At 47.6% G+C, this 12,422-nt stretch overlaps 1 protein-coding gene across 3 annotated transcripts in view; it reads left to right on the forward strand.

Moving 5' to 3' along the window:
* LOC135378596 (neprilysin-1-like) overlaps positions 1 to 10,843 on the forward strand; it is a 254,298-nt gene extending 243,455 nt beyond the window's left edge. For all 3 annotated transcript variants that reach the window (XM_064611657.1, XM_064611659.1, XM_064611658.1), the window contains one exon: positions 10,709 to 10,843. In XM_064611657.1, the coding sequence (XP_064467727.1) occupies positions 10,709 to 10,808 (100 nt within the window). In that variant the 3' untranslated portion in view covers positions 10,809 to 10,843. The remainder of the gene's footprint in view (positions 1 to 10,708) is intronic.
* The last annotated feature ends 1,579 nt before the right edge of the window (positions 10,844 to 12,422 follow it).

A 12,422-nucleotide genomic window follows, 5' to 3' on the forward strand; every position in this document is an offset into this window, starting at 1 on the left:
TAATTTCATCAGAGAAGCTACATGCGCAGAGGCAAACCCAATACCTTTTTTTTTTTTCTGAGTGTCTGTGTGTGTTGGGGGGATGTGGAAGAAATTGCTCCGGATAGCATGCACTATGTTAACATTTATTCATCCTATTCATATTCCAAATTTCCAAAATACCTATGTTCATGACAAATGTGCAAGATGGTGCAGTTTGCAACTTGTTTACATGCCGTCTGCCTTATTGTTGCTCATGTTGCTCCGGTGTGTTCATGACCTCATATTGGCTCAGGTTTCGACTCGATATCTGGTGTTGCACACTAGTTGTCCAGTACGTTGAATATAAAAATTGTGGAGATGTTTAAGAAATTTCAAAAATGCCTAGATGAGCATGACAAATGTGCAAGATGGAACAGAGATTTGCAACCGGTTGACATGTCATCTCCCTTATGTTTGAGAAATTTCAAAAACACCAAGGTGTGCATGACCTACTGACATGACTGTTGCAACTGCAATAATCGTCATGCTTTCCTTGCAAATGTGTTTGATTGCACATATCTGCGTTTGTGTAGTTAAATTATGTTATCAGAGGCAAACCCAAGACCCGTTTTTTTTTTTTTGTTTTTTTTTTCTGAGTGTGTGTACATAGAGGGATGTGGAAGAACTTGCTTTGGATAACATGCACTACGTTAACATGTCTTCATACCTTGTCATACTGACATTTAGGAATCACAGATGGTATTGTAGAAGGTATCATGTTTATTGTTTTTTTTTTACTATAATCACTCACTTTCCAATATAGCAGATGACTGTCTACATTGGAATTGCCATAACGCTTAACTGAATCCCTATTAGTGACAGTGACCACCACAGAAAGGAAGGCACTAAAATTTTACTGATATCCACCCAGTGATTCTGCAACCATAAGGTGCTTACAATATATCTTACAGCACTGTATTGTGCTAAATTGCTTATACTGCAGTATTACTAACCGCTAATTAAATTTAAAGTAGTATGTGAGAATGATATAATGAAGTGAATAAATATATAAAGCAAATAGGAACAACTTTCCTCCACTGTTGTCTCAACATGTGCACCATCACCAAAATAATATTGCGCAATCCTGGAGCCTGCTAACGCGCTCGAGTCGCAAAAGCGTTATTAGGCAATTAAAAGGAAAGTATCTAAGTCTAATATACACACGATGGGATGCATACGGCTGTTTGTGAACACACTGGTTCGCGAAAGTGCCTTTATAATGTAAAGTGTAGCAACACGTGAAGAATAATGTGGCGTAACTTATCGTGCACGTCCTATTGTTTATATTAATTTATTTATATTGTCGTATGCCGCATGCTTTACGTACACACCAATCTCACAGCATAGCAATTGAGCTCTCAAACAACAATCATAAGTTGAACAATAAACGGAGTGAGATTAATATAAACTCGCTCAAAGGCTGGTACACAACGCTACCGCCCGTTTACCGCCCGCGCCGCGTATCGCGGTTATAAGGCCATAACAACGCCGTGGAGAGCCGCCACCGAGAGTGGCTGTCCTATCCCTCGCAGCGCCCCCACAGCCTTGCACAAGGCGCTCTATTTCGCATCTCTATCCCATGCGTGCCGCTATCTCTCACCATGCTCCCCGAAGGAGCAATGACGTCATCCGCGGAATGCGACAGCAGCGGTCCCTAGTGGTGAAGCGTCGCTCGTAGCGCCCTCTAGTGTTGTACCCTACACAATGGCTAATACTTCTATTCATCGGATATAATCCGTCTATTGGGGGCTGCATTGGAAGCAACACCCGGCTGGTGTATGGTGCCCGCATCGTCATCTTCATCACCCAGAGGGTGAACAAAAAAACGGGGGTTCGAGCTGGCAGTCGAGCACGTGTATTCCGCTCACTTCCCCCTGCAAGTCCCAATGCGGGTATGCGAGTATACAGACAGCACTGCGGGTGCGGGTCGCACATATTAAATTTTTGCGGGTGCGGGTCTCACACGCGGGTGGTACACGAATACATGGCGAACCTAAAGACGCGGCTCAGTGTTGATTCCCTCCGGGGCGCTGGTGTCATCCATCGTTCGGGTCGCCAGATGTGTGGTCCTCAGGCGAGGACGTGAAATGAAAAAGTCCGGAGCCGCCAGCTGATCAGAACAAATTCAAGGGGTAACCGCATACGACGATTTCTCAACGGGAAAATGGCCAACTTTCTCACCGGCACGACAATCCGACAGAGAAACAGCGGGATGAACCGCATGCACAGATTTCCACTGCGGCGGACGCTAGCACCCTCGCGGGCGCTTCGTTATTCTGTGTTCAATATCGACTTCAAATCAGCTAACAAATATTTTGCTACATATACAAAAAGTTATAGTGGCACACAGAAGAAGTTGTAGCGGCCAAAGTATATTCGCGAAGCAAGCGCACAAAAGCGCCCTCAGATAGCAGCCGGCCTGCGACAGTATGCTTCTGAGTTCCCAGGGCGCGTTCCTGGAAGCGCGTGAGCACCGTAGCATCGTTGCACAGATCGGGCTTTTGGAATGAGCGGCACAACGACGCTACGGTGCTCACGCGCTTCATATGGGCATCTGAAATGCCCGCCACGTCACTCGCGGACAGGTAGCGCGTGGAGTTGTCCTATTAACTGCCGTCGAGCGGCCGCTTCCGCTCTTCAGCGGTAACCGCACACGACAAATTCTCGACGGAAAACCGGCCACCATCACATTTTTTTCCGGTGAGCCAATGCGAGCAATGGGAACTTCACCGATTTCTCGACGACAGCCGTGGGCAGAAAAATCTGGCAAAGAGCGGAAACGGCCGCTCGACAGCAGCTAATAGGACCGCTCCACGCGCTGTCGTTCCACGAGCGGATGTGGCGGGCAATTCGGATGCCCGTATAACCAACCTGGGAACTGTGAAGCATGGTGTCGCCCTCCCGCAGCTATCTGAGTGCGTCTTTGTAGCGCTTGCTTCGCGAATATACCGTGACCGCAAGACCTTCTTCCGTGTGCCACTATAACTTTTCTATGTGTAGCTAAATATTTATCAGTTAATTTGAAGTCAAGATTTAACACGGAGTAATGAATCGCCCGCTAGGGCGCCACCATCCGCCGCAGTGAAAATTTATGCATGCGGTTCGTCCCGCCGTTTCTCCGTCGAGCTTTCGTGCCGTTGGGAAAGTTGGCCATTTTTCCGTCGAGAAATCGTCATATGCGTTTACCGCTTTCGCCGTCTTTTTCTGTCCATCGCTGTCGTCGAGGAATCGGTGATTTTCCCATTGCTCACGTCGGCTCACTGGGAAAACGGTGACGGTGGCTGGCTTTCATTCGAGAATCCGTGGTATGCGGTTACAGCTCAATGGTTTTATTTCGCGCTCTCCGCGCACCTAAAGTATAGCGGCACTCTACGAGAGCGTCGTCGTTGGTGGCATCACACACGTCCACACTTTCGCGGCTATATTTTACGGGGAAACGCTTACAGCCGACCACGTGAAATGGAGCAAAAGAAGATGAGTGCGCGCGGCGGCAGCGGAAGCAGGGCGCGTGGCTGCAGGGTTGCCTGGGGAACGAAGGGCATTTCTTGCGTCCGAAAACTGAATACAAAGGACCTGTGCGTCGGTAGCTTTCGAATGGGCTTCCGTCAGTTCAGAGACGAACGAAACACTGAGGGACGCATTGAAACGCAAAAGTGCGGAGGAGGCCTAATAAACACGACGCTTGTCCTTAATATTGTTTGGACCTTTCACGCACGATATATGTGTTTTCAATCAAGGTCAACGACGACACAATCTCCTGGGTCGTTGCGCTTGCTTATTTGTACAGGTTAACTTCTTAAGCATGCAAGATAGACGTTAGCTCGGATATGACATCGATTGCTTCTGGAGCACTGATGCCGTTGCAGCTTTCGGAAAAACAGTCAAGCCAATGCAACGCAAGAAAACGGGATACTTTGGAGATCTCTTTTGCGTCTCGGACTAGAGCGCTTACATTTTCTCTCGCGAGGTGTTACGTACACTTCACGCGGACACAACCCCTTGCAGTCATAGCAAACGTCGCTGGATCATGCGTCTCCCATATCGCACCCCATTAACGGATAACTTCCGTAAACACGGCGCCCGGCCCACACAACCGAAACCATCTGGAACGCCGAAGGGGCGACGGTACTCGGGTCACGGCTGGATAATCGCCTTTGTGTCTCGGGCTTGAGCCCCAACATTTTCTCTCGTGTAGTTCCACATACACCTCACAGTGACAGCAAACGTCGCCGCGTTCACCCATTAAAAGCGGATAACATCTAATGGCCCACACAACGAAAAACGTTTCCAATGTCGAAGGGCCGACGGGTGACGTGAGAGAAAAAGTAAAAGAAGCTAATGAAAAAAAAGACACATCACCCATGATTTCACTTAGTTGACCACTAGGCGTTTCTGTCCATTCCTGGAAGCAACTGCTTGTCTTGAGCAGGGCTCTTCCCTCCCTCAACGTAGGGGCCGGAGGAAGCCATACTGTATTGGCCGACGGAAGGTTGCGTATTTTTAGCCCGAGAAAACAACTGAAAGCAACTTTCCGGAAACTGTTGGCAACGATTGCTCCACTGCTTCGTTGGCTAGGGACTTTTGTCACGATCGCTCCTACCCAGGCTAGTAGCCAAGGCTAGTTGAGGCAACGGGGGTGCCACTGTGGTGTGGTGTGTATGGGCGCCCTCTGAAAGAACGAGGTGACGACATCCCCGCGTAGCGTCCGTGTCCTGCCTATATTTCTTCGTGTTTGTGCATTTTCCCCAACATCAGGGTTTCAGTAATGGATTACGGCTATTACTGCCCCAAAGACGAGGTGACGTCCCACCGTGGTGTCCGTGGCGTGTCTATTTTTCCCCAACATCGGTGTTCCGACATTTCTTTGTTTATCCTAGGTGTCGTTTCATAACTTCCCGAAATCGGCCGCTGCTTACAAGAAATGGATAATCGCAATAAAACGCGATGAGGGGAAATTGTTTCGTGTCACACGTTCGACAAGTGTGCTCGAGACACTTCCTGGAGTATGACTACGTCCAGAACGTCGCTAGCAGGCACAGACACCGCCACAGTTGGGCAGTACCATCTGTCTTTGACTTCTGCAAACCTAAGACACTGGGGAAACCTCCACATCAGCGGGAAGTAGCAGCTGTAGTGCCTCTCACCACAAAAGACCCACAAGAGCCTGCGCAACCTCTGCATGATATCACCGCGTCCGAAGAAAACCTTCCACCTGAGTGCACGCAGGAGATGGAACAACCGTGGGAGTGTGGTTTATCAGATACCGTGGTCTGAACTCAAAGCTGCACTGGACAAAACTGTGAAAGACAATGACGCATTAAGGAAATGTTTGAAGGAAAAAACTGAAGAAGTGTACAGGCTCAAGGCGCAACTTGAAACAGCTGAAGCAAAATGCAAAACCTTGGAGGATCAGCAGGCTCCATTTAGCATTAACAAGTTTAAAGACTCTTATGAAGATGTGCGGTTCTACACGGGCCTCTCTTCGTACGCACATTTCAGATCACGAATATGTTGGCCCTGGAGAAAGTGGGAAAAACATAGTGATCTGGCAAAGTACTGCTTCTAGTGGTGACAATGTTGGGCGACCACGCAAGTTGAATACGGAAGACCAGCTATTCCTTGTTCTCATCAAACTGAAAGTTCGGCTATTCCACAAGCATCTGGCTCACTTGTTCAACGTGTCATTGGGTACTGTGTTCAGGATCCTCTTATCCTGGATTAACTATCTCTACATTCAGTAGTCGCAGCTACCGTTGTGGCAACCACGCAGTTTTGTCGATGAGACAATGCCTCCTGCATTTAAAGAAAAGTACCCAACAACCAGATCATTGATCATTGATGATACCGAAATGCAATGTGAGGCGTCAAGCTCATTTGTAACACAGTCTGAGACATACTCCACCTATAAGTCAGCGAACACATTTAAAGGTTTGGTTGGTGTTGCACCAAATGGCCTGCTAACATTTGTGTCGGAGCTGTTTATGGGATCCCTATCCAACAGAGAATGTGTTATTCGAAGTGGGTTTTTAGAAATGCCTTTTGAAAACAACCCTGTCTGGTGTGGCTCCAAGCCACGGGCAGGATGGGTCGACATATAACCCACATGGCATGACAGTAACATTGCGGCCCCTACTACGAAGTACTTCTTGGTATCGCTGTGCAGCAACTGGCTCGTTTGCAATGCCGCACCTAAAAAAAGAAAATCGTTATTTGGCAACCTATTTACCAAAGCAGCACAAGAGAACTAGCATATCACGGGATTTGAAGAAATGTATCGTAACGTGTAAAGATTGCACCATATTTTGTAGTTTGTGTTTTTACGTAAGGTCTTCCAGCTGCTTCACATCCTTTTCAAGTAGGTGCTTTGCTATATCGTGCTCAAAATTGTAACATACCTCACAGCTCGAACTCGTGAAAGGTATTTCCTTGTTGTTAGGGCTTGCAAACCCTTGTGTGTCCAAACCTGCCTCTTCATGACGGTGCCAAAATTTGAAGCAGTTAGGCGCAGTGCACGCTCCTTCAACCACGTCTCGCTTTTCGTCTGTTGCCGTGTGTTCTTCTCCAAGCTGTCTCTGGGGAAAGGCACAGTGCCTGCAATTTGAAAATAATGTATATATGTGTGTACTAGTGCATTCACTTTTTTTTTACCTTTACAGTAGTGTCTTCTTTCAGGCTTGGGGGCACACTCCATGCCTGACTATGTATAAATGGTATGTATTCCTGTGGCACAATGTGTTGGTTGTCACTAACACCAGATACTGGAGAGATTACCACACCATACCCAAATGGAACCATGGGCTGCTGATACACCATAGGTGATAAGGCCGACGATGGTCCAAGTTTTGTTTTCTTGCATTCAGAGTGCGATGCTTCCAACAACGCTCGTCCAAACAGGCTCCCTTCGCTCAGTCTTGCCAGATATTCCCCGAAGGTTGCTGCGGCATTCTTCTGTGCTGTGAAAGCCCTCGGATTTCGTCGCGGGTCATAGAAGCGGCACAAGATTGGATTCTCGAGTCCACCTTCGCGTACACTTCGCCAATCCACGGTTTGCACAGATGTACCCCTTGTCTGCCGTCCTCTCGGTACTCCCCAGCGTTTCGGGAAGTCAGTAACAAATTTCTGGCGGAGCTTCACGGAAACATTTTTCCTGTAGCAAGATGACACTTCGCAACACTCCTGAAACATGATTGCACGATTCAAGGCCTGCTGGACATTCGCACTTCCCACGTACAATGTTTCCGCTAATGTTAATTTCAACTGCAACACTGTAAGGTGGTGCAGTCGTCTTCTTGCTTCTGTAACATTTGGCCGTCACGTAGAACATCCCAAATCTGAAGCAGACAGTGCGAATTACGTTGGGTACGTAGACAATGACAGCTTACATGTGAAAACAAAACCATGTGCGTTATAATCGAAGCGACAGCTCGAACAAATGTATATTTAGTTGTAGGAAATCACTATACAGTTACAAGCATTTTCGTGCTTACCGCTCCTCTGAGTAGTCGGCCTTCACGGATTGCATATCGACGTAGGATTCCACCAGGAAATTGTAACTTCGCTCCATGTGCCGCTCAGTCGACGACCTTTCTTCGTGGTACGCGCGAAGACAGTTCATGGTAAGCAGCGGTAGACGTGACAAGTCAGCCTCCCATCCATCAACTGGGAAAGCCGTCATTTCGCTATTCCAGCAAAGGCGACTTTTGCAGAACGCGCAACAGTCAGTCAAATCCGTGCGTGATGTATGACAACCCGGACAGCACGTGTCCCCTACTATGGCGGCGCCTCATAGTTTGGGTTCAGTGTTGCCGGACTTTCTGAAAGGGAGTATGTCTCTAGCCATGGAGCGGCGCGCATGCGCAGTCAGTTGAGAGGGAAGGAGAGAAGGAGGGAGCGTGGTGGAGAGGAGGGAGGAGTGCAGCTGTGAAGGTCGACAGGTTCAGACGCGTCTGCGTGGGCGCGCCATGTGTTATGAAAGCCGTGCGGAGGAGTGGCGGCGAAAGAAGGCAGAGTCTGCGAGACGGCACCGCCAAGCCGAATTGGAGGAAGCCCGAAACGCTCGTTTCGCTGCGGATGCTGTCTTGCGTTAGCGTTGTGTAGGGTCGTGTGAAGGGTTGCGTAGCGTTTGTGAAGGGTCGTTGAGGGGTTGTGTAGCGTTGTGAACGGAAGTTCTCAAAGAGTTTTAAAATTTTAATGCTGTCGCATTTTTTGTACCAATTGTTTCTGCTGCATACAGTGCACTAAATAGTTATTAAAGGGACTGACTAAAGCATGTAAATATCTCACGGGATGGGATAACAAAGCAATGCAGGAAGTTCACAATTTTCTTGTCCAAAATCGAAATCACCGGGCTGAGTGCTTTCAATACAATAACGAATACAGTCATATCAAGCTCTCGTACCTGGTTTGCATCCCCTTTCCAAAACCCCTCTTTTGTACGCAAATAAGATAGTGGAACAGCATATGTGTGAAGGGTGACATGCGATGGAACTGTTGTACGACAGTCGTGTGCATGGCTTGAGCCGGAGAGGGGGCCTCAGACATGGCGGAATGCCGGTAGGTTTCCGGTAGATGTCGGTAGGTTTTGCATATCGTCTATTGCGTTATACTATACGTTAGGTGTTCGGGGGAGCAGAGATCTCCAGTGACAGCGCTGGCTCATACAATGTGGCGCTACCCTCGTCCCTGTTTCTGAGGTTTCCTTCTAGCATACTACTTAAGATTTCTATGATCTCGGTCGATTCCGAAACTTGCGTTCCATGACATTCCTCGGTGATTTCTGACAAAGGCAGCGAAAGCCCCAAATAAATATGTTGCGTATGTACTGAGCAATATAATGAAATACATCAGTATACACAATTACATACAGTAGACGACGGATTGAAGAAGTCCCTCTCCATAAATCCCCCCAGAAACGTCACGCGTAATTACACCAACAAGAGCACGTCTTCTCGCACAGCTGATTGGCGGACGTCAGAAAGGCGTGCGAGCCGGCGGGCGCCGGCTATACCTGGGTGGTAGGAATCACAATGCGACGGCGGTTCGCTTGCAAGCAATCCTCAGGAGTACAGCTGTGACTAAATTGTGCTAGATAATGACCGTTACTCCATACACTCTGTGCCACTCCACCCTGTAGCAGGTGAAGTGGCACGCACTGCAAACGACCCGTCCGATGACGCTTCTGGTCGCTCATGATTGTGCGCAGTTCAGCCAAGCGCTTATACCGTTGTTCACCTGAAAGTTAAAGGTGTGTGTGTGCCTCTGTGGAACCTGAAGAACACTTACGCTGCCGTTCTGTTCGCTAGGTGTCAGCTGTATTTGACGTGTGTCTGTGGACGGAGCTCCTGCTGGTATACGCTACGCACCTATCTTTTGTGGCGGTGACCGCAACATGCGTCTTCTTGAGCCACCTTGCACATGACAGTGATTTTGAATATCGCAATAAACGTTACGAACGTGTTCCCCAAAATTTACGTGTGCAGTGTTCGAGGAGAAGGGAAGTATGAGGAGTGTAGATAGCTGGAAGATCAATCACTGCCGGCTGGTGTTCTACCTGAACCTAAGACAAATGCTCACCTGCATGTCGGTGGTTTTCATTCGCTCTTGGACCAATGTGGGCCCAGGCGGGCTTTAACTGCTTTCATTTTACAGCCAGTCCCATACCGATTTGCTATAAATCCGTTTCGACACACGTTTCGTGGGCAAAATACGAGGTACAAAGTTGGCGAATGGGCACTTCAGCCTCAACAGGAAGCCTCCCGGCGATTGCTGCTTCCGGCTTGCGCTGGTGTCCGCGTCCTTGAGTCCAGGAAATATGAATTCTGGTGCAGCCCCAGACGTTTTTTTGGAGTCAGGAAGACAAGTCCGCGTTCCCACATGTCGCCTCATGTCGCAATTTCGCTATTGACCGAAACTCACAGCAATTCGGAGGAAATAGGTTCTTTCACACACAAAGTCACACACGACGACATGCACGAAGCAAGCCATATCTCAATTTCTCGGGGCGTTGCTCGGAGACAAAATGGGGGAGCGGCGCGCCTTCCCATTGGTCGAAATATATCACACGTCACGATGATGTCATTGTTTGTTTTCCCAGAGGTTACGCTGATAAAAAAAAGCTCGTTTATTTCATACACGAGCACTTCTCAGTAGAAAAAAAAATGGCGAAATTGAATCATCACTGGTCCCGTGCCACTCTCGTAATTGTTTCCTACACATGTGTCCGGATGCGACCCAAGCAGCACAATGTACTGAATGTCGAGTGCGATAGGGGTGGCCGGTATGTGTTTTATCAATGTTCTTTAGTTTCACAAGTCTGTTCACCCGTCCACCCCTATTGCACTCGACTTTCAGTACAGTGTGCTGCTTGGGGATAGTCCCGCTCGTTTGCGCAATACATTCGATGTCGCACTCCAAAGGGAAAGCGTAGCGGAAGATGCAGGTGACTTCCTTTTGAATAGCCTACCAATGTGCAAGGCAATGCAGGTCGTGAAATGAGGGTGACTTGGCAGTGTATCAGTGGAGTATTTCCGGCAGGGAGATCACTTGACAATCCACCAAGCACTATGGGTCACTCTAGAAATAGGTGAACCATTTATAGTCTTTTTTGTTTATTGTTCCTTACGGTTGCAATACATTTCAGGGCGTCACAGCTGCTGTACTCACACTGATATGACTTGTTCTTTTCCAGGGTGAATCCTCCACTTGCGAACATGAAAGAGTTTGCGGACGCATTTCATTGCGAGAACAATTCGCCAATGGTTCAGAAGCACAAGTGTGCACTTTGGTAACAGTATGTTCACCCAATAAAACATGGTCAGACACATTTGGACTCTTTGTGCGTTGTTCCTTAGAAAAGAAAAGGTACTTCATACTGAAGGAAGGCATCACCCCCATACTTCGGAAGGGTATGTAAGGGTATGAAAGGGTATGAAGTAGACCGTCGTATGGGCGCATGGACCACCTGGAAAGTTCGATGTTCAAAAGTAGAGAACATGCTTAGCTGTCCGTTGATGGAATACAGCACAAAAAGTGTAAATTAAACATGACATGCCTTAAAAAAGTGGGGTATCGTTGAGGTTGAAAGTTTGCCGCATCACTGTAATCAAATTCGAATTTCCTTCTCGTATATATGTTGAGAACGTGTCGTTTATGCCATTCTGCTAAGAGATGCTTGCGCGTTCGTATAACCAGATTGCTAACGAGAAGGGGGAAGCCGAAACAAATGGAACGATTAGGCGAAAGTTCGGCTTTCCTCAGTCCTAAATGTTGATTCATACAAGATGTTTTAGTACAGGGTGTACACCTAACGTGTTACAAAATTCCACGAAAAAATTACACACGGTCAAACTCGTACTAAGTGCGATACCATTGCGACCCCACGAACGATGCTTCTTGCGCTGCACAGAAAACTTAGGGAGAGGCTAAAAGGAAAAGTGGGAGGAGTATTGGATGAGATCAAAGGACTTGAACGGGGCACTTCCCTCTCTCAATGTAGCCGCCATATTGAGTCAGCCGAGGGAACATCTCGTATGTTTAGACCGCGACATGAGCAGCATTCCGAACACTCCCTCTGAAACCCAGCTTGGTCTCATAGCAGAGGACTAGGCAAGTAAACTAAGTTTATTGGGTGGTACATGGGTGACACGAGGAGGAACAGATATGGGCAGGGAGAGGAGGACATATCTGAGCTTCTGGGGCCTTCTCACGCCGCGACCTGATAACAACATAGATAACAAGCCTGGGAACTTTCGCGTAAGTTAAAGAATAAAGCGGTAACTGTATACAGCGATTTCTCGATGAAGAAACGGCAAACTTTCTCACCGGCACGACATGTCGACGGGGAAACGGCGGGACGAACCGCATGCACAGATTTCCACTGCGGCGGACGGCGGCGCCCTAGCGGACGTTTTTTGTTTATTATTTATTTATTTACTGACACATTGCTCGTACACTGATGAAATGTGGGACTACGAGGCCGCAGCCTGTTATGTAGTCCCGTTCGGGCAAACAATATGGAAACTGCGTTACATGTCTTGTGGGTCAGCCTATCAGCACAAGTGTAATAAAATGAAACCACAGGTAAGTAACAGATGCACGACAAGTTAACAGTATCACCAATAGTTATCTCAACTACAACGCTAAAACCTAAACTAAAATGACTAGCCCTAGTAATACTAAATGATATGCATCACTAGCGACAACAGTATCATACAGTAAAACAGTGACAAATATAGCGGTGTATCAACGTCCAGTTAAATGTGCTCGTAGTTGCTGTCTAAATAAGAAAAAGTTATTTAATTGCCGAAGCTCGTTTGGTAATTCATTCCATAGTTTTGGTCCGCAATAACTAAATATATATATACTAAAATTAGTTCTTGAGAAGGGCATTCTAAGGTGCATGT

This window comes from Ornithodoros turicata, chromosome 1 (assembly GCF_037126465.1).
Source record: "Ornithodoros turicata isolate Travis chromosome 1, ASM3712646v1, whole genome shotgun sequence".
Taxonomy (NCBI): Eukaryota; Metazoa; Arthropoda; class Arachnida; order Ixodida; family Argasidae; genus Ornithodoros; species Ornithodoros turicata.